General features: G+C 45.8%; 1 protein-coding gene across 4 annotated transcripts in view; it reads right to left on the reverse strand.

The window, feature by feature from the left end:
- The window catches only part of stx16 (syntaxin 16), a 31,257-nt gene that overhangs the window by 2,912 nt on the left and 5,647 nt on the right, over positions 1 to 22,698 (reverse strand). For 2 of the 4 annotated variants that reach the window (XM_038802949.1, XM_038802951.1), the window contains exons 2-8: positions 15,653 to 15,664; positions 10,484 to 10,591; positions 7,698 to 7,838; positions 4,869 to 5,031; positions 3,743 to 3,834; positions 2,238 to 2,381; positions 1,247 to 1,327 (exon numbers count right to left, since the gene is read on the reverse strand). In XM_038802949.1, the coding sequence (XP_038658877.1) occupies positions 1,247 to 1,327; positions 2,238 to 2,381; positions 3,743 to 3,834; positions 4,869 to 5,031; positions 7,698 to 7,838; positions 10,484 to 10,591; positions 15,653 to 15,664 (741 nt within the window). The remainder of the gene's footprint in view (positions 1 to 1,246; positions 1,328 to 2,237; positions 2,382 to 3,742; positions 3,835 to 4,868; positions 5,032 to 7,697; positions 7,839 to 10,483; positions 10,592 to 15,652; positions 15,665 to 22,698) is intronic. The other 2 variants (XM_038802950.1, XM_038802952.1) reach the window with 1 other exon arrangement.

Consider the following 22,698-nt stretch of genomic DNA (forward strand, 5'->3'; position numbering starts at 1 on the left):
ATCCAGAGATATAGTTCAAAGGCAGGTAAATAAATGCCGTTGTCTTATAAAGGGAGATTGAGCAATTTACACTCTCTCGTGTATGGAAGATGAGAAGTGATCTAATTAAGGTATATAAGATGATAAACTGTAATGACAAAGTTGACGTAGAGTGGATTTTTTCTTTTGTGGGGCAATCCAGAACGAGAGTCGGCACAGTGGTTAGCACTGCTGCCTCACAGCTCCAGGTTCAATTCCAGCCTCAAGTGACTGTCTGCGTGGAGTTTGCACTTTCTCCACATGTCTGCCTGGGTTTCTTCTGGGTGCTCCTGTTTCCTCCCACAGTCTGGAGATGTGCAGGTTAGGCGGATTGGCCATGCTAAATTGTCCCTTAATGTCCAATAGGTGAGGTGGGGCTACAGGGAGAGGGTGGAGGATTGGGTTTAAGTAGGGTGCTCTTTCCAAGGGCCGGTGCAGACTCGATGGACCGAGTGGCCTCCTTCTGCATTGTAAATTCTACGATCCAATGAGAGGTCATAGTTTTAGGATAAGGGGTAACAGATTTAAAACTGAGATATGGAGAAACAACTTTTCTCAAAGGGTCGTGAATCTGTGGAATTCACTAACCCAGAGTGTGGTAGATACCTGGACATGGGAGTAAATTTGAGGAGAAAGTCATATATTCAATTAGTAATGGGTTGAAGGGTTATAGAGAATGGGCAGGAAAGTGGAGCTGTGGCCAAGAGATCATCAGCCATGATCGTACTGAATGGTGGAGTGGGCTAGAGGGCTGACTTGCCTACTCCTGCTCTTGGTTCTCATGTAAATGGAGTTAAAATACAGATCAGCTATGATCTAATTGAATGGTTGAACATTCTTGAGTGGCTGAATAGCCTCCTCTTCTTCCTATTTATAGGCCACATTCACAGAGGCTGGAAGGGAACTCGAGCAGGCATTGCTGCCAAGAGGTCGGGAGATCTGGGAGAATGGGATTTCCTCAGGTTCTGGTCAAATTTAACAGCAGGATCTGATTAACATAGGAGAGGAAAACAGTTAAATCAGCTCAGGTCGAGAACCTATTCTCAGTTTTGTTGAATCCTGGAATCCCAGGTAGTATTAACTTAGCTTAAATATGTTGGCAATACCAGCATATCATAAACTACATGAGCAGATTGGTGTGATATATTTTCTGTATTAGGTTCACACTACAGTACAACTGTTGGACAAATAAATCCTGTACAAATAGTCAACCCAGAGAGAGTTATACCTTCTGTAACTGCTGCAAGCCCTCTTCTGTTTTCATACAAGATTGTTCGACATTGTAATCAATCCGGTCCAAAATGGTCCCCTGAAAATGAACACAAGAGTGAAGCAGCTGCACGGTGAGTGGAAGGTCATCAGATCCCTGCTCTTGGGGACTTTCCTGCGCCAGGTACACCCTCCTGGTCGACAGGACAGACAGGTGAAATGCTCCAGTGCTGCAGGAACTTGTGCTGCAAGCTAACTCTTCAATACTAGATTTCAAGCCGAGATGTGTTGAAAAGGCAAAATGGGGTAGTACAGGGATGGGCCCCTTGGGAGTAGGAGACTGTTTCTCTGCAGAACTGTTGAGTTTAGCAGCAGTATCTTGCCACTGCTGCTTTGCTCTGCGAAGGGCAGTTTAATCGGAATCTTCGGACATCAAATTTAGGTGATTCACCTTCTGCGAGGAGGAAGCCTGAACTCTGCTCACTGTCGCTTTGCTCATAGAGAAGAACTTGGTTTGACATGGTGGGCAGCATGGTAGCACAAGTGGATAGCACTGTGGCTTCACAGCGCCAGGGTCCCAGGTTCAATTCCCCGCTGGGTCACTGTCTGCGCGGAGTCTGCACGTTCTCCCCGTGTCTACGTGGGTTTCCTCCGGGTGCTCCGGTTTCCTCCCACAGTCCAAGTATGTGCAGGGTAGGTGGATTGGCCATGATAAATTGCCCGTAGTGTCCAATCGGTTAGATGGGGTTATTGGGTTACAGGGATAGGGTGGAAGAGAGGGCTTAAGTGGGTCGGTGCAGACTTGATGGGCCGAATGGCCTCCTTCTGCACTGTATGTTCTATGATATGGAGGCAGTGGGGGTTTGGGGAGAGGGGTGATGGAGAGACTGGAGTGAGCTGAAAATGGAATACAAGTGGCCACACAGATGCACGCGGTGCCTTTCTTCTGGTAGCAAAGCCGGAAAGGGATCTCGTGTTCAAGTGTTAATGCTTCTCCAAATCCAGCCCACCTGCTCCACTATCATGCTGGCCAGCTCTCTGAAGATTTCATTCAAGTCCGCGATTGACTGCACTATCTGTCGGATCTCCTTCTCTCGTTCTTCCACCATCAGAGTGTTCTCTTCCACCAGCAGCAACTGATCATTCGTAAAACCCTGCAAATCGAACAGAGAAGGCCTGTTCACATACCCTCAACACACAAGGCCAGTTAATAAAATTAGTCACACACAGGGTGCAACAGGGCATTTGAATTAAATCACATATACTTTTGTTACTTTCTTGGGGTGTTACTGAGAGTGTCGATATTTTGTTGCCTCGTAGCCCTTCATGGCCACTTCAGAGGGAATTATAGTCAACGATGTTGGTTTAGGTCTGGAGTATTTTGTAGGCCAAACTGGGCCTTCAAAGCAAATAATGATTAAGTTCTTATGAGAAACCACCAGCTTTTATGGATGCTAACATTATATTTCTAGATTTTTCCTTGAACTGAATTCAAATTTTCACTATCTTTATAGTGGGATGTGAAATAATTATTTGGATCATTAGTCAACGCCTCTGGATTACTAGCCCAGTTAACATTACCCCTAATGTTAACAATGCGAATGAAGGAGACAAGGCCCACAGGGCACCACCACAGCTATAAACAAACAGTCAGAAAAACTGAGGAGCTCTTATTATGCGGCTGCCAGTTACACCCCTTTCATGGCAGTTCCTGATTTTCACGCTTGGTTTTCTTCGGCAAATTCATCATAACTCAAAAGGTTTAGCCCTGAGCGATGGTGCATGCCATCCGTGTACAAAGTCACCACAGTCCATGCTGCTTCAAATTGTCCATGTTTAAAAAGTCACTAACTTCAGTCACAAAATAATAACAGTTAACAAATTTACATTAGCCTCAATTTCACAGTTGGCAGATATTGTACCTTTATTTTATGATCAGAAGCAGCAGCAGTGCTTACTAACTGGTTCACAACACATTGAGGTGCATTGAAGGCAAGAACAAATAGAAGGAAGTAAGCCAGTTTATAATATTGTGTTAATATTCAATCAACTTGTGTATTTAAACTCTTCTAATTCCTCTCCAAGTGATCGGAGGTTAAAGTTAGGCTGCAAACACAACGAGTTGCATTGCATGCAGTCTTTACTTTCTTTGATGAAGGTGCACAAGTTAGGTGAATTGGCTATGCTAAATTGCCCCTAGGTGAGGTTACAGGGAGAGGGTGGGGGGATATGGCCGAGGTAAGGTGCTCTTTCAGATGGTCGGTGCAGACATGATGGGCTTAATGGCCTCCTTCTGCACTGTAGGGATTCTATGATGATCTACAAAAGTCTTAATGATTACTGGAATAGCACAGCAGTGTTATACTGGCACCATTGACAGCAGGCAAATTGTGTTCACATCACCACGTTTCACCACAAGCAGTGGGGACGGTGCCACTCAACCAGGTGGGGCCAGGTAACACAATTGCTTTTGATTAGATCTCTGCAGCATGCCACCAACGATTAGCATACCCACCTTGTCATAAAGGTTGTTGTCTTCACCATCATCGATTAGTGGCACCGATGTGTCAAAAAAGTGTTTGGATCTTTCCTCTCTGTTCTTCAAACCTATCAAAATACAAAAATTATGTAAATAGAAGGGAGTAAACCTGCAAAATATAAATAAAATATGGAATTCTTTAAGTCCCTTTGCTGATTTAGACAGAGTCATATTTAAATTACTGTTTAAACAAAACAGAAGTTCACTCCAAAGGTTCCCCATCGCCTTCCTGCTCCTGAATCTTGCTGAGATATGTGTGGTGGACAGTGAATGCCAGCAGTAAAGAGTGAATCAAAGTCAAGTCAAAACATGCCTATTTAATAGGTGTTCAAAATCAAAATTGGTCTTCATTTGAACAAATAAGGAGGAACGGATTCCAATGTAAGAGGGTCAGTAAGAATCAGTTAAGATTATTGGCAAGAGGTAGCACGGTGGTACAGTGGTTAGCATTGCTGCCTCACGGCCCCGAGGTCCCAGGTTCGATCCCGGCTCTGGGTTCCTGTCTGTGTGGTGTTTGCACATTCTCCCCGTGTTTGCGTGTGTTTCCCCCCCACAACCCAAAGATGTGCAGGTGGATTGGCCACACTAAACTGTCCCTTAATTGGAAAAAAATGAATTGGATACTCTAAATTTATATTTAAAAAAAGAATATTGGCAAGAAAGGCAGAGATAAGCTCTTTTAAAAAAAAGTTTTCATCCAGAATGCACTGGCTGAAAGAGTGATGAAAAGCAAATTCAATAACCTTCAATAGGACACATGCTTGATAAGGAAAAAATTTAAATGTGAATAACAGACAGCTGTTTCAAACAGCTGCCACAGGCGCGACAGACTGAATGGCCTTTTGTGCAGTAAGACTCTATGATTCATTGCAGGAACAACTGAAAACCCAAAGTAGACTGAGTACTTACATGTCTTTCCTGCATGTTAACTGTTCGGGCTAATATAATTAAGTCAGCTTTTAGTTTTGTGGCGACATTTGGCTCTGCCCCCATGAAGCATTACCAATCAGTACAAAACCTTCCATGCCCGGAGAGGCCTGCTCATACCTACATAAACCAAAGACACATGAATTAAAGTGTTTCCCTGTCCTTGGCTGCTTACGTTTAAGATAGCTGGACTGGGCATGTCGAAAAATGGTTGACAGGTCTTGAAGAGCTTGCGCTAGAGAGGAGATGACGTTTCGAAGGACCCGTTCTTCCTGCTCAGTACAGCTGCGCCATCTTCCCTGCAGGCTCTGCACTGATCGCTGACACCTGTGGAACATCTGGAGGGAAAGCAAAGCAGCAACAGAAAGGTTAGGACATCCAGTCCATCTCTCAGCAATCCTTTAAATGCCTCAAACCTGGGGAAATGTGTCATTGTATAGAAATGTGTTGGGTATGAATGTATAGACTTGCTTTAACTCATCCTTAAAAATTATTATAATCTTTATTGTCATTACATCCCTGGTCTTGTATTCTAGCCCTTACTGAAGGATAAGTTGGCAGATAAAGCGCAAGATTTCAACAGTGCGTGTTCGATATACACCTGCACATTAGCGTGTCTCTCAGTGTCACCTTCCACAGGGATGGTCTGCCGTAGCGTCGCTGCAAAATCCCTGGAAAGAAACTGTTCTGCCCAGTGATTCTGCAGCCAAAATTGGCAGATGAGCCCCAGCGGAAATTCCCCCCTCCCATGCCAACTCTTTAGTTAACTTTTAGTACTGGCGTTCCACACCATGACAGGTTGTACAGGATATCACCTGTATTCATAGGTGATATGCCACTGTCTGGCATATTTTAAAGTGACTTCCTCCTCTCCATCGCTATCAAAGGTCTTGTTGTGGTACAGTTCCAGGGGAGCAAGCTGCCCACTGAAGTGATCTCCCTTTCCTCACTTTATTGAAAACAAGTTCAAAGTGTGTGTTAGTTAAGTGCAGAGGCTTCTGAAACAAGTGCGTACTCTAAGTATCATGTCACAGAGAGCTCAACACAAGATGTCTGCCCTCGTGTTACTTCTATTCCCCGCGTTACTTCTAGTCATGTGGTTTGAAGAATTAAGGGTAAGCAGGAATAGAGAAGCTAAGAGAGATCTGAAGTAGAAATATTATTGTTTTAAAACAAAAAAAAATTGTCATTTCACAACTCATACTCTCCATTGAACGAATAGCTAGCTGGGGGCAAGGGAGAAAGGCTCGGGGTAAAGAGCAGCTATCCACAGTGGCCAAACGTGGAAACTGGCATCCCACAACGATCAATGCTGGACCCATTGTTGTTCATAATTTATATCAACGTTCTAGACTTTGAAATCAAAAACATAATTTTTAAATTTGGGTATTTCAGCAAATTAATGGTGTCGCATGGGGCTAGCTGATACTGAGACAACAAATTACAAGCAAACAGTTTGTTTGTCGACATACCATTTGTCAATGTACTCTTGATTATTCTTTTTGTCTACTATGTATGTACTGTGTGCGTTCACTCGGCCGCAGAAAAAATACTTTACACTGTACTTCAGTACATGTTACAATAAATCAAATCAAATCAGCATTAATAAACTTGCAGAATGGGCATTTAATTGGCAAATAAATTTCACCACTGATACAAGAGCAGTCACACATTTTTGGTAAGAAAAAGGGAGGCCTATTTACTTGGAAAATAAGAAGCTAAAGGAGTGAGAGGTGTTCAAATAGGTAAATCACAAAGTAGCAATGCAAGTTAATAAATTAAAAGAGCAAGCAAAAACTAGATTTTGTTCCCACGGGGACAGAACTGCAAAGTGGAGAAGTTATGATAAACTTCTATCAGACATGTTAAGACCACGCTTAGAGTACTGTGTCCAGTTCTGGTTGCCATATTATATAATGGATAAGAACACTGGAAAAGAAGTTCAAAACTGATTTACAAGGATGATAACAAATGCAATATCATATCCATCAGGAAAGGATGTTTAGGCTTAAATCTCTTTTCTCTTGAAAAGAGAAGGCTGGGGGCGGGGTGCTTTAGAATTTTGCCTTTCCACTTGTGGGGAAGAGCAAAACCAGAGGCCATCAGCATAAGATAGTCACAAAAAAATTAAATAGGGAATTTAGAATAAACTTCTTTCCACCCAGAGAGTGGTGAGTAGAACTCGCTGCCACATTTTAGTGATTGAGGTGAATAGCAGACCGGCACCTGAAGGAAATCTAGTGAGTAGACGAGGGAGAAAGGAATAGGGCATGTTGTCAAAGTAAAGAGAGTAGGAGGAAGCTAACCGTCATAGATCTGCTAGTTTCGGTGCTGTAGATTCTATGCCACCATTCGCCATGCTGGTAATTGAGACTGCAAATTGGGGTGGCACAGTGGTTAGCACTGCTGCCTCACGACGCCGAGGACCTGGGTTTGATCTTGCCCTGGGTTACTGTGCAGAGTTTGCACATTCTCCCTATGTCTGCGTGGGTTTCACCCCCACAACTAAAAGATGTGCAGGGTAGGTGGATTGGCCATGCTAAATTGCCCCTTAATTGAAAAAAAAAGAATTGGCCACTTTGAATTTGTATTAAAAAAAACTGCAAGTTGCTGTGAGCTTAGCAGGATTGTCCAGCAACGCAGATATTTGCAGTAGTGCACAAGACGCACATCTATCCACAACTGAAATAAGCCAAGCATAGCCAGTTTAAAATGGTCGTGGGCACACTTACGAGTACTAAAGCCAGCAAGCAGAGCACCTGCAGATGTCAGCAATGACTAAACAGTGTTCACAATACATTCTGTTAAAAAACACTCTGTCTGACAAATAGACACGATAAAAGGTCCGGGGAGTGATGAGAAGAGTGGGATTAGAATAGGTGGCTCATGTGGAGAAGAGTTAGAGCAGTCTTGAGAGCTGTAAAATTCCAATTAAAAAAAAGGCCAGATCAAACGTCTGCTTTTGTCTCTATTAATATTGCCTCACTGCAGAAGTATTCCAGACCTGTGTTATTTCCTGTGTGGTGATTTCTATTGCATGCTCCTCCTCACTACTGTCATCCAGTGTCGGCCGGTTCAGATACTTGTCATGCAAACCAGCCAGTTCCTTCATCTTCTGTTTTATTCTGGTGATGTCAAACTGAATCTTAAAGGATAAAGAGAGAATAAAAAACATATGAACATCTCAATCTGCAACCTACCTCATTGACATGTGGGGCGCAAATCTCCCCTACCCGGCGGGGCGGGGGGTCCCGGGGCAGCGGAGTGGCACCAACCACTCCAGCATCAGGCCTCCCCAAAGGTGCAGAATTCTCCGCACCTTTAGGGGCTAGGCCCGCACCACCGATGGCGCCAAAACTGGCGCCAACGGCCTTTGGCACTATGCCGCCCGGCGTCAGGGCTGCTGGCCAAAAGGCCTTCGCCGGTCCGCACATGCGCCAGAGCGTCAGCGACCGCTGACGTCACCACCGGCGCATGCGCGGGGGAGGGGGTCTCTTCCGCCTCCTCCATGGTGGAGGCCGTGGCGGCGGCAGAAGAAAAAGAGTGGCCTACGATACTGGCCCACCTGCCGATCGGTGGGCCCTGATCGCGGGCCAGGCCACTGTGGGGTCACCCCCCGGGGTCCGATCGACCCAGGACCCTGCTCGCGCCGCCAATCCCGCCGGCACAGAGGTGGTTTAAACCACGTCGGCGGGATTGGCCTGTCAACGGCGGGACTTCGGCCCATCGCGGGCCGGAGAAACGCCGCGGGGGGCGTGATTCCCGCTCCCGCCGATTCCCAGGTGGCGGGGAATTCCGGCCATGGTGGGGGCGGGATTTACACCGGCCCCAGGCGATTCCCCAACATTGCGGGGGGTCAGAGAATTCAGCCCCTGATGTCTCCATATTCCCAGACTGACTGCTGCCTTGACACGTCCACGGATTTGAAAATCTCCACAACAGGTTTCTGCCCCTGCCATCGTTCTGAAATGGCCCTCATCAAAGTCTTGTATGATATCCTATGTGGACATCCGGGTGGCACGGTAGCACAGTGGTTAGCACTGTGCTTCACAGCGTCAGGGACCTGGGTTCATTTCCCAGCATGGGTCACCGTCTGTGCGGAGTCTGCGTGTTCTCCCCGTGTCTGCATGGGTTTCCTCCCACAAGTTCCGAAAGACGTGCGTGTTAGGTGAATTGGACATTCTTAATTCTCCCTCAGTGTACCTGAACAGGCGCCTTGATGTGGCGACTAGGGGCTTTTCACAGTAACTTCATTGCAAGTGTTAATGTAAGCCTAATGCAAGTACTTGTGACACTAATAAAGGTTATTATTAAGAATTATGAGGGCAGCATGGTGGTGCAGTGATAAGCACTGCTGCCTCACGGTGCCGAGGACCCGATCACTGTCTGCGTGGAGTTTGCACATTCTCCCCATGTCTGCATGGGTCTCACCCCCACAACCCAAAGATATGCAGGGTAGGTGGATTGGCCACGCTAAATTGCCCCTCATTGGAAAAAAATGAATTGGGTACTCTTAAATTTATTTTAAAAAAGAATTAGTAGGAATTATGGGAAGGCCAAAGCCATTGATTTTTGGCTCCTACCACCAGCTCCCCCCCCCCCCCCCCCTAGTCGCCACATACCGGCGCCTGTTCGGGGAGGCTGGTACGGGAATTGAACCGTGCTGCTGGTCTGTCTTGGTCTGCTTTAAAAGCCAGCTCTTTAGCTCTGTGCTAAACCAGCCCCATACCTGATGTCCTATTTGAACCTGAGCTCAACGTCTGATCGCATATCCCCTCCATCACCAAAACCGCCTACTTTAATCACAATTATGTTGTCCATATCCTTCTCTGCCCATCAGCTGCTGAAACATTCACTCGAGTTTTTTGTTCTGCCGGCTGGCCTGCCCATCACCCTCCCTCTGTAAACGCCAACTCATACAACACTCTGCTGCTTTAATATGACTCACACCATGTCCCATTTCCCTATAATCCCTGTGTTCAGTGACCAATATCAGTTCCAGTAGGTCTTCAGTTTAAAATTCTCATCCTCGTGCTCAAACCCCTCCGGGGTCACAGCACTCCGTTTCTGCAACTTCCCCCAACCCTCCATTTCACCGAGAACTGTGTGGTCATCCAATTCTGCATCCTCGATTTTCACCACTTCACCACTGACAGTCTTGCCCTCACAAGGCTAGGGCCTAAGCTCTGTAACTCCCTCCCTAAAGTCCCCACTTTCCTATCTTTTTGCCCCCATCTAATTTGTTCCTCTTTGACCATGTTTTCCGTCACCTGTCTTAATATCTCATTATTGATTCGGTGTCAATATTTGTCTGATAACATTGCTGTGCTGCACCTTGGAAACTTTAAAACATTAAAGGTCGGATATAAATGTGAGTTTTGGCTATCAATCACAAGGAGTCTAAACATTCCTACATGGAATACAGCTCCTAGGACTGATTAGTGCGTCTTTCCATTCTGTGGTAAAGACCGACACCCCCAAGCCTCACCTGCATTCTGATGGATCACAGGACATTTCGCTATCATTCACCCTCCTACCAGAATTTGATTTGAGAGTGCCCCCCCACTCTTCACCAGAGAGGCCTTCTTCTAAGATTCACACTTGAAAAAGCTTCCCTGTAATCTGGTCATCATCCCCTAACCCCCCCCCCCCCAATCACCCAGTTCATCCTCACCACCAAATATTCACTGGTTAAAGGGACCCTGAACACGGACTACTATTTGCACAAATCCTAAACACTTCAATCACTTTCCTATTAAAATTCCAAACCTGCAGACACTAATCACTTACCTGCTCCACTCCATCCACCCATTTCGGAGGCTGTCTTTTGGTGACGCCAATGGCAGCTTCTGGATCCAGGCTGATCCCGGACACCAATGCCATGCGATCGTCGGCAATCTGCCAAAAAAGACAAACACACAGTCAGTGTACTTCTCCCACACAGCAACACCTTTGGCTGTGCATTTCCTCATACTCAGAAGCACCAACCCATGTGGTCAGATCGTTTAATCTGTGTTCTGCTGATAACTTTGCCATGCAGTCTTCCCAGATAAAGAATCTCTCATATCTAACCTTGGCTTCTTAACACCAGTTTATGTCGGCCAACACAGTCCAGACGTCCCAGGTCAATGGTTCAGGCTTTACTGGTCAGGCACTTTCTGCAACACTATCTCGACTGAGCTCATTTACAAAGGAAAAGTATTTACTACAGCTCCCAAAACACACGTCTTGTAAACTTGTCCAATTTGTCAGTGCTAGATCACAGTCAGTTAAATGGATGAGAAATGAAAATGAAATTAAATGAAAATTGCTTATTGTCACGAGTAGGCTTCAATGAAGTTACTGTGAAAAGCCCCTAGTCGCCACATTCCGGCACCTGTCCGGGGAGGCTGGTACAGTAATCGAACCGTGCTGCTGGCCTGCTTGGTCTGCTTTGAAAGCCAGCGATTTAGCCCAGTGAGCTAAAGAGAGCTTGGTTGATTTCACACTCAAAATTTACATGAGAGGGTAGATGGGGTGCCAGTCCTCAACTTATCACCAACCATGTTTCAATTCACATAAAGTCAATTTTGCCTAAACCCTGGAGCACTGCCAGGGTACAATTGAAAATGATGCTGCCCACCCCACCTGCAGAAGCTCTCAAGGCGGGCAACACAGTGGCACAGTGGTTAGCAATGCTGCCTCGTGGCGCCGAGGTCCCAGGTCCCCAGCTCTGTGTCACTGTCCGTGTGGAGTTTGCACATTCTCCCCATGTTTGCGTGGGTTTCACCCCCACAACCCAAAGATGTGCAGGCTAGGTGGATTGGCGCTGATAAATAGACGCCTTAATTGGAAAAATTGGGTTGGGTATTCTAAATCTATATTAAAAAAAAGAAGTGCTCAAGGCTGTGACCACTGTGGCACCCCATCTACCCAATCCACTGGAGATGAAAGGTGGTATCTGTCACACTGGTGCGGTCACGATCTCAGTCACTTGCCCATTCAGTCTAGAAAATGTCCCTCAGCTGGAGGGTTTCTCAAACTGGGGTCCATGTCCACTTTCCAGAGGGTCCACAAAATGATATCAAAGTGCTCAGCCAAGCAGGGTGGGTGATCACCCAGCCTACTATGGCGAATCAGCCAGAGGTTGGTTTGGGTTCAACCAGAAGGCAGGAGTGGAGCACAGTAAGCTCCACATCAAGGATAAACAGGCTCTGCAGTGAGAGGCTGGCACACCCATCTTACCAATATCAGTAAGGAAATACCTGCTAACTTAAAAGCATTATTAAAACACAATATACAGCAATCATATTCTGAGAATTATATAGTATGGTCATTTAGATGGAGGAATCTATGATTAACTAATCCATTTGGGAAGGGGTCTTTTCATCATTAAAGTTTTAAACTTACTCCTTTGCTACACTATGTCTTCCATTTTAGAATCCAGTTATACTGCAACATCCTTAATGATTGTACCAAACCACTTTCTTTTGGTGCTGGGTGAACATATGAATTTTAGTTTTTACTAATTAATCGTTGGTGCCACTTTCCTAAAGTTTTTTTTTTATAAATGTTTTTTATTCAGTTTTCATGTTTTATATTGAACAAATTACAAATTGTTAGAGAGAGAGAAAAAAAAAGAACACGCAAAAATTAACATATATATTTACAGGTAAGCATCTTCGTAATAATAACTGTGGCCTCCCCCCTTTAGCCGGCATACATATTTTACATTCCCCAATATGGCCGAAGCACATGTTTATTGGCATTTATTTACAGTTTGGTTTTGGGCCTTAGCTAGCCATCAAACCCCCGTAACGAACCCGTAGCCCTCTTCCCCCCCCCCCGGCTACCTTCCCCCGATTCCCGTCCATTTCCCCCTGATTCTTAGCCACCTGACTATTCTTCCTTTTGTACGTTGGCCACAAACAGGTCCCGGAACAGTTGCATGAATGGCTCCCACGTTCTGTGGAAGCCGTCGTCCGACCCTCGGATGGCAAATTTGATTTTCTCCATTTGGAGAGATTCCGAGAGGTCGGACAGCCAGTCTGCAGCTCTGGGCGGTGCTGCTGACCGCCAGCCAAACAGGATTTTACGGCGGGCGATCAGGGGGGCAAAGGCAAGGGCGTCTGCCCTCCTCCCCAGGAATAGATCTGGTTGGTCTGAAACGCCGAAGACCGCCACTATCGGGCATGGCTCCACCCTCACCCCCACCACTTTGGACATAGCCTCAAAGAAGGCTGTCCAGTACTCCACAAGTCTGGGGCAAGACCAGAACATGTGGGCGTGGTTGGCCGGGCCTCTTTGGCACCGTTCGCATCTGTCCTCCACCTCCGGGAAGAACCTACTCATACGGTTTCTTGTTAAGTGGGCTCTATGTACCACTTTTAGTTGCGTCAGGCTGAGCCTTGCGCACGTGGAGGTGGAGTTGACCCTATGCAGTGCTTCGCTCCAGAGTCCCCACCCTATCTCCATCCCCAGGTCGTCCTCCCATTTCCTTCTTGTTGCGTCCAGTACGGTGTCGTCCCTTTCTACCAGTCGGTCATACATGTCGCTACAGTTCCCTTTCTCTAGGATACTTGCGTCCAGTAGGTCTTCCAGTAGTGTCTGTCGTGGCGGTTGTGGGTACGTCCTTGTCTCCTTTCGTAGAAAGTTTTTGAGCTGCAGGTACCGTAGCTCGTTCCCCCCAGCTAGCCGAAATTTCTCTGTCAGTTCGTCCAGTGTTGCGATCCTGTCGTCCGTGTATAGGTCCCTGACTGTCAGTGTCCCCCCGTCCTGCCTCCACCTTTTGAAGGTGGCGTCAGTCAGTGCTGGTTTGAACCTATGGTTTTTGCAGATGGGAGCCTTGTCCGACATTTTGTTCAGGCCAAATTGCTGCCGCAGTTGGTTCCAGGATTGGAGGGTGGCTGTCACCACTGGGCTGCTGGAGTGTTTTTTGGGTGGGGATGGGAGTGATGCCGTGGCGAGGGCCCGGAGGGAGGTCCCCATGCAGGAGGCCTCCTCCGCACGCACCCACTCGGCTTCTGGCCCCTGGATCCATCCCCTTACTCGCTCGGCTGTTGCCGCCCAATGGTAGAATTGTAGATTCGGGAGGGCTAGCCCCCCCCCTGAATTTTGTTTTTTGTAGGACCTTCTTTGGGATCCTAGCATTTTTACCCCCCCCCCCCCCCCCCCCCCCCCCCCCCCCCATACGAACGCCATGATAAGTTTGTACTTTCCTAAAGTTAAGGCTATATTTCTGCCATTTAATACAATTTAGACACACCCTAAACAACTACCTGCTCATCTAGGCTGGAGAGGCCACACTCTTTCCTCAATACTGGATTCCCTTTACACAGAGGTTTAGTCCTTCCTGCAACCCTTTCCAATGTCTATATTTGCTGTTCTTGGAGCATGAAAAGCAGAGCTGAACTCAGTACTCAGAGTGTGGACATGCCAGAAAATTATACAGCTGCAGTGTCACCTCCAGTCGGTCAGTCCAGTGAAATATCCCTGCATTCCCAGATAGAGTGTGAAGGGTTCACCACCATGGTGTTTTCAAAGGACTCGTCTAACAATTTAATCACATTCACTGATTAGTCAGCTCAAGATAGAAAATAAAGATCTGTTCAAATATTCAGTCCAATACACATGGAGCCCAGAAAGGCAGGCACTATACAATGAGGTTTCTTTAATGACAGAGCCAGCAGAGGGCCCTGCAACACTCCAATTTAAACCTAGAAAAGAAACAAAAAGCCGATAGAATTTCAGGAAAGAAGGGATGTGTGGGAAGGATTTTCAGGTTGAGCATTCAGGCACTATCTCTCACATCAACAAACATGGGTCGGTGATATTAGGTAACATTATGTGAAAGAAGATCCTTTATGTTTCAGAAGGGAGAGAGGAAAATGAGCATATGGGGAGAAAGTTTGAAGGAGGGGGATCCTGGCATTGGTTGACCTCTGACGAGTAGAGAGAGCTGAATCGGAATAATTTTCCAAAGTCAGCGAGAGAGGATACAGATCGCTCCGAAGAGGACCATCAGGAAATGATAGGGAGATCACAAAATGATTTCAAAGCAAGAGCAAGTTTGTGAAAGCTGACATACTGGGGAACAGGACCCCCGTGGAATTCAGCTGGGATAATGGTGTGTGGGACTTCATACAGGCCTGGGCTCGGGCTGCAGAACTCTGCAGGGAATGGAGTGGGGCTGCTGCCTGGGGCAAATTCAAGAAATTGCAGTTCAATGGTGAGCATATGGGCTTGGGTTTCAACAGAACAGAGAAATAATAGGCAATGTTTAGAAGCAGATATGTGTTGCTTACTGACTAGGTGGAAAATACTAGCATTGTCAGTTCAGGAGCAAACAGAACACAGTGGGAGCATGCCAAGCATTCAAGTACACTGTACTAAATCATGTAAAGTTGCCATAGTCTTAGATGACCACAGGCTTTGTTCCCCTTTGACAGGGAGAGCTGACTGGTGATGATTTAACCTGAGGATCACCACATCTCAAGTGAGAAGCAAGGTTGAGAAGGCAGGCATTCGGTTAGCTGGTTAGTGATGCAGAACAAGGTCAACAGTGTGGGCTCAGTTCCCATAGCAGCTGAGGTTACTCATGTAGGCCTCCCCTTCTCAACCTTGACCTTCGCTTGAGGTGTAGTGATCCTCAGGTTAAATCACCACCAGTCAGCTCTCCCCTTCAAAGGGGAAAGCAGCCTATGGTCGTCTGGGACTATGGTGACTTTCCTTTATTAAAAGATGTTATAGGGTATGAAGCAACCTTTTGTGTACAGAGAAAATTCCCTTTAACTATCGACCCTCCAGAGATCTCCCATGTGTTGTTTGCATGTGGGAAGTGGAGGTATTAAATCCAGAGTAAATATCTGCCAGGAATTTAGGAAGTCTTGTTAAGTGTGAACTTTTAACACAAGATTACACTGGGGCCTAGCACCACAAGCCCTGGCTTTTGTAGTTTATGAATGATAAATTGGACAGTACCTCATCCAACTCCTGCAGCGATTGGTAGCATCCATCAAACCCCAGCCAACCAGGGAGACCAGAACAGAGGAAACAGACACAGGTGGTCAGATCAGACAGTGAGTAAAAAAACAGACAGTAAGTTAACAGAAACCAGCATCCCCAGTAAGGACTGTAATCGTGTCAGCGTAGTCGCACCAGGTTCAATGGCAAAGAGCAGCCAGCTCAGTTAACTGGAGAAAAAACAAAACTAAAAACTGCACAATGAGATTAATCCTGAGACTTTCATTGTTCCACTTATTTATGGTACAGTGAAGGGTGGAAGGAGCACAGCTGGTGTAAACTTGGTGAATTCACCCGCAGAGTAAAAGCTAGGATAACATCTTAATAATTAATTACTGCACATTAACTAATATCCTCAGTAGCTTCTCAGAGAGAACCTCACCGACAAAAGTATCATCTGGTGCTTGAAATGGCCTTCCATTTATACAGTGCCTCATTACATCTTTCAGAAACATCCCAAAGTGCTTTGGAAGTGCAGTTATCATCATATTGACAAATGTCATAGTCAACCTTCAAACTGAAAATTCCGTGTACAGCACAAGATAAAAGATTTATTGAGTCAATTCTTTGATATTGCTGGTTGACGGAGACATGCTGGCCACATCCCATATTCCTACTCCACTGTATAGTGACAATTCACCTAAACGGCACATCTCTGACATGCAGCACTCCCAGCCTGGATTGGGCTGAGGATATTAAACATTCAAGAGATGATTTTTTAAAAAAAACTGAGAGGTATTCTGGTCAAGGATGTCTAACACTGAACAAAGAGACAGACCATCCATGCCAGAATGTCAATATGCAGTTTTCATACGGAAGTCTCAACTGATCAGAAGACAGCCTGCTGAGTTTATCCAGCATTTCCTGATTATATTATAGATGTTTACTGACGTTAGTCCCACAACACTAGCACCAGCCAATATAATTTGTACTTAGCAAGCTGCACCTTTCACTAACTTTACAATCTGTGCACAGAGCATTTGGCAGCTGGAGATTAGATTAACAGGTTTGATTAGCTAAATTGGATAACTTCCACAAATGTACCTATGACACCAGGCTTGACCTGTCTCAATACCTCTGCTTCCTGTGTTGCAGACTGTTTGCTAAACAATTTGTTCCAACTATCAGGATAACTGAAGACATGATAGTCAGCTGCCCCCAACAAAAACTCAATTCCCTGGTCACCAACTCCACCTCCCGCCCCAGTCACTGCCCAAGTTAAACTGGACTGCTGGCAACCTTCCCATTCTATTTGGCCTCAAAGTGAACTTCTGACTCTCACATCCGCTCCATCACAAAAGCCCAACAACTTCTACCTCAAACACTGCCCACCTCCACCTCAGCCCAATTTGGAATTGAAACCCGATCAGTGCTTCTCATACCTGCACACGGGACTATTCTAATGCTCTCCAGTTTGGCCTCTCAACCGGACTCTGTAAAACTCAGCACATACAAAGCTCTACTCATGTACCCACTTGTGAGGATTCAGACCATAAATAGAAGATAGTCATTAGTAAATCCAATCAGACATTCAGGAGAAGCATTTTAGTCATAGACCGGTTAGAATACAGCATTGTATTTGGAATGTGAATGGAATAGGAAGCTATACTGTTGGGTTTGGTGGGCAAAGGCTCACAGGATGCATAAACACAGGCACAGCCCAAATGAGCTAAAATAAAATGGCCTCTTTCTGCATTGTAAATTACATTTAATTCTATGCTAATCTACACCATACAAAGTCCCATCACTACTGCCCTTGCTGAACTGACATCTTTTGCAGGTCCCCAACACCTCATATACTGATTCTTGTTTCAATGCCTTCACGGTCTTGAACTTCATTACCTCCAAAGTCCTGGATCCCTACAATCCCTGACCCAAACTCTACAAATCCCTAACTTTCACCCCTAGTGAAACAGCTCTGCTATAAACAGCATCCGCCTTGCCTCAAGAGGTAGAATTCTTGCCCCTGAATAGGTGTTAATTGTTCACAACTCTGACCTCTAGAAACTGGAGGTCAAGTTCTAGGCCGACAATCCTGTACTATAATGAGGGAGACCTGTACTGTCAGAGGTGCAGCCTTTCTGCTGAGAAAAATGTCCCGTGGCACTGTACTACGATGATCCAGAGAGTTTTCCCATTGCGCTGGCCAATATTTATCCCTCAGCCAGCATCACTGAAAACAGGTCTATCATCTCCTCGGAGTTTACAGGAACTGTTAACGTGCAAACAGGCTGCCACATTTCCCATACAGGGGCCATTAGGGACTATCACCACAGGAGTGACAGCATTTCCAAAGCACTTCAATGGACTATGGCTGTCTCGTGGTTGTGAAAGATGCTACAAGTATTTCAGTGGAGATATTTGAGAACATAATGCAGCATTGTAATACAAATAAAAGAAACCAAACATCAGATTGCACAGAGCTATATACAATACACACTAATATGAAACAGTCTTGGTAACCATGCAAACAGCAGCATGCACCACAGTCACAGCCCTTTTAGTTAAATAGTGAAAGGGCAAAGCAGAGGTCAAATTTCAAAGCAAGCTGGAGGATACATTCTGCCTTCCAATCGCTAGAGTGAGATCCTGTGATCAATAAGTTATTGCATTTTCAGGGCAGCACGGTGGCGCAGTGGGTTAGCCCTGCTGCCCCACGACGCCGAGGTCCAAGGTTCGATCCTGGCTCTGGGTCACTGTCCGTGTGGAGTTTGCACATTCTCCCCGTGATTGCGTGGGTTTTGCCCCCACAATCCAAAGATGTGCAGGCTAGGAGGACTGGCCACGCTAAATTGCCCCTTAATTGGAAAAAATTAATTGGGTACTCTAAATTTAGTAAAACAAAATAAGTTATTGCATTTTGATTGGCCAACACAAGCAAATCCTTTTGAGGATTGTCTGCTATTCGAATCTCAGACTTTTACAGGCCCTCCCCAGCCCCTCGTTCACACCCCCCCCCCCCCAAGCCACTCCCCCACCTCCCTGATAGTGAGGAATAGAAAAGGCTGGTGTGCAGCATCATCTATTCCCAGTTAATCATAGCACAGTTTAACTGCAAGCTAAAGTCTATTTACACTTTCCCCAACATGCCTTATCGCAAATCTAGACGCCCAACTTTCAAATTTCCCCTCCTCTCCCACCAACCCTACTATTTACACCAGCCAGCCAACCTATGGTCTTTCTATTTTATTTTAGACGCATTTTATTCAAACTTGTATCAAAGTAGATTACAGCAAATAAACACCCCGGGAAACGTTCTTCCCAACAATCAACTATACAGTTTGTACAGATTTTTCTCCTTTTTCAACCACTTTCCCCATCAAACCCCCCCCCCCCCCCCCCCCACGACAAACAGCTCCTCAAACACAGTCACAAACATCCCCCACCTTTTGTAAAATTCCCTTGCTGAGCCCCATAACTCATATTTTATCTTCTCTAACCACAGGAAGTCATACATGTCACCCAACCAAGCTGCTACCCCCGGTGGCGATGCCGACCGCCGCTCCAGCAAAATTCGTCGCCGTGCAATCAGAGAGGCGAAGGCCAAGACATCGGCCTTCCTCCTCTCCATCAGCTTCGGCTTCTCTGAAATCTCAAATATCGCCACCAAAGGTCCACTCCCTCCTCCACTACCCTGGCTAAGACAGTGAACACTCCCGCCCAGAATCTTCCCAATTTTTCACAACCCCAAAACATGTGCGCGTGATTCGCTGGCCCCCCGCACACACCTCTCACACTCATCTGCTACCCCCTGAAAGAACCCACTCATTCTCGCCCAAGTCATATGCACCCTGTGCACCACCTTAAACTGCATCAGGCTCATCCTTGCACAAGAGGAGGCGCCGCTTACACTTCGCAGTGCCTCACTCCATACCCCCAAATTGATCACCATTCCCAACTCCGCTTCCCATGTCTCCTTAATCGTCACCATCCGTTCGCCTCCCTGCTCCCCCAGCCACTTAGATATATCCCCAATTCCTCCCTCCCCTTCCACATCCGGAGCAGCAATCGCTCCAGCAGGGTGTATCCCGGCAATCTAGGGAACCCCTTCCAGACCTTTCGTGCAAAGTCCCTAACCTGTAGATAACTGAACTCACTACCCCTCGGCAGCTCTACCCTCTCCCTTAGCTCCTCCAGACTGGCGAACCCTTCCTCCAAATACAGATCCCTCACCTTGACCAGCCCCACATCCCTCCACCTCCTGTCTACACTATCCATTTCCCCCGCCTCAAACCCATGATTCTCACACAGCGGTGTTAGCACCGACATCCCTTCCACCCTAAAATGCCTCCTCAGCTGATTCCATATCTTCACCGTGGACTGCACCACTGGGCTCCCTGAATACCTACTCTGAGCCATTGGCAATGCTGCCATCACCATAGCCCTCAAACTAGACCCCTTACAAGATTCCTCCTCCATCCTAACCCACTCTACTGCTTCTCCTTCCGCCCATTGCCCACCTTGTCTTCCCCCCCCGCTGCCTCTGTCTCTGTAGCAGGATCCTCCCCACCCTCGGCACCTTCCCCGCCCATACAAAGTCAGAGATGATTGTGTCCACTTTCCGAAAAAAGGCCTTAGTATAAAGATCGGGAGAGCCTGAAAGATAAACAAGAACCTCGGCAGAATATTCATTTTCACCACTTGGACCCTCCCCGCCAACGTTAAGTGCAGTGTATCCCACCTCTTAAGATCCTCCCTGGCCTCCTCCACCAGCTTTGTTAAGTTCCACTTATGGAGCCCTGTCCATTCCCTCACTACCCAAATCCCCAAGTACCTAAACCTATCCCTCGCTACCATAAATGGCATCCCCCCTAAATTAGCCCGCTGTGCCAGCTCATTCACCGTAACCTATGGTCTTTCTAAATGAAGTGGCAAATTCAGAGTAGTTTATGCTATGGAGTCATGTCCATCATATGGACATTATCCCAAACACACTATCATGTTGGGCCTGGCCATTCACCTGAGGATTCCCAAGTCTGTATAAATCTAGCCCAATACACACACTCCATACTCCACAATGCACAAATTAAACCGTAGCACCAAAAGACATATTCTACAAGGTACTGGGATTTACTCAGTGCACACACACATTCCAGGATATGCCATTATTAAGCAAAGATACACACATTTCACAATACACGCACACAGACAGTTTTTCAGAAGGAAGGGAGTGCACAGTAGTGTCTCCAGAGGTTTGAGTTAGGGTCATAATTCTTTTTTACAGGGGTATATAGGGGAAATAATTTCAAACTTTGTAGATGACAAAATCCAGAAATGTACTCAAAAATTAGGAAGGATTTAACTAAATGGTGCAATTTTTAAAAAGGTGCAAGAACAGAACAGTGGTCTTTGTATGTGGCAAGAGAAGTAGAGATGGTGTTAAAAATACTTCTGGGATCACAGGCATTGTTAATAGTGGCAGAAAGTCCAAAGCAATTTTATGTTAAACCTTTAAATATTGGTTGGAACCCTAGCTGAAATCTGTGTTCACTTCCAAAGTTATGCTTTAGGAAGGATGTCAAGATTTACTAGCATAGTCCCAGGGAAGACTTCAGTTATGTGGAGAGATTAAAGATGCTGAATACTTCTGATTGCTGTGCATTAAACCTTTGGTTTGCAAGAAGCAGACAGCACTGGCCATCTGTATAAGCATCCTTAGATATTCAGTTTGTTCTGCTTTGAGCAGAGAGCATTAAGGAGAGAATAACAGAGATATTGAAAATCACAGAGTTTTGAAAAGTAAATCAGCAAAAGCTGTTTCCAGTGGCAGCAGCATCAGCAGCTGCAGGACACACATTTAAGGTTAAATGGGAAACGAAGCAGAGATGACAAGAGAAAAAGCATTTACGCGGAGTTGTTCTGATATAGAATGCACTGCCTGATAGCTGCTGGAAGCAGATGCAGGTGTAACTTTCGCAAGGGAACTGGTTAAACACTTGGAAGTGGAAAAAAATTGCACTGCTGTGGGGAAAGAACAGGGAAGTGGGAGTGATAGGATAGCTCTTTCAGAAAGCCATCACAGCTGGGATGGGTTGGATGGCCTCCTCTGCTGCATCATTGTGTAATTCTGTAATCGACAATAAAGCAATTAAACCCAGCACCCACTCACAATCACACAGGACACACCACAATGTGCAGTGGTTTAACCCCATAACAAACCCACGAAGCATATCCCACAATGTACTGTGATTAAACCCAGCATCAGTGATTATTCCTTTTAAATCTCTCCCCACTAATTTTAAACCAAAGAATGTATTTTAGAGCATGAAATTTGACGTGGCTTTGTAGTATGCAGGCTGGGATTAAAAAATTATTAATATTGTTGGCATTAACAAGAAGAAAAGCATTAAAAAAAACAAATTGCCCGCTTTGAGCTTTTCCATTGCATTCAACATTCCTGAATAATTTTTGGAGAGGTTAACAGCAATCTGGGAGGGCACCAATAATTTATAGTGTCTGATCAGATCAGTACAGATCATTGAATAATCATGTAGAGGAATAAAATCCACCTTAGCTTCTCTTCCTAACCCTAATATCTTGGCCAATTTTGATTTCCCAGTTCTATTGCTCTGCTATGCTTCAATATAAAACAAATCCTCACTTTTACAATTATTTACCAAATCAGCACTGGTTAATTGTTACTGACGAATATGAATATGGGACAGGGTCCACAAAGCAGCAGGAAAGGTTCTGGAGAGGGTTTGTGGGCAAGGTGCATAGGTAATGGGCACATGTTCTTGGGCAGGAGCCAGGTTCTAACCATGAGCTCAAGATGGCCCTGACACCTGTTCTCAGAGGAGACACAATAATATTGACAAGATGTCCCCATTTATATCGTAATAAACAAGGAGTTATTTCATAGAAGATTGTGTTATACATGAGGCTGCTACCATTCTCAGCTAGGAGCCAGCTTTTGACAATAGTTGCAGTCAGCACGTAGAATCAAAGACAATTAAACTTATTGCATTAGCTGCCACTCCATCAAAAACAGGTTCTTAAGGATC

This window comes from Scyliorhinus canicula, chromosome 7, assembly GCF_902713615.1.
Source record: "Scyliorhinus canicula chromosome 7, sScyCan1.1, whole genome shotgun sequence".
Taxonomy (NCBI): Eukaryota; Metazoa; Chordata; class Chondrichthyes; order Carcharhiniformes; family Scyliorhinidae; genus Scyliorhinus; species Scyliorhinus canicula.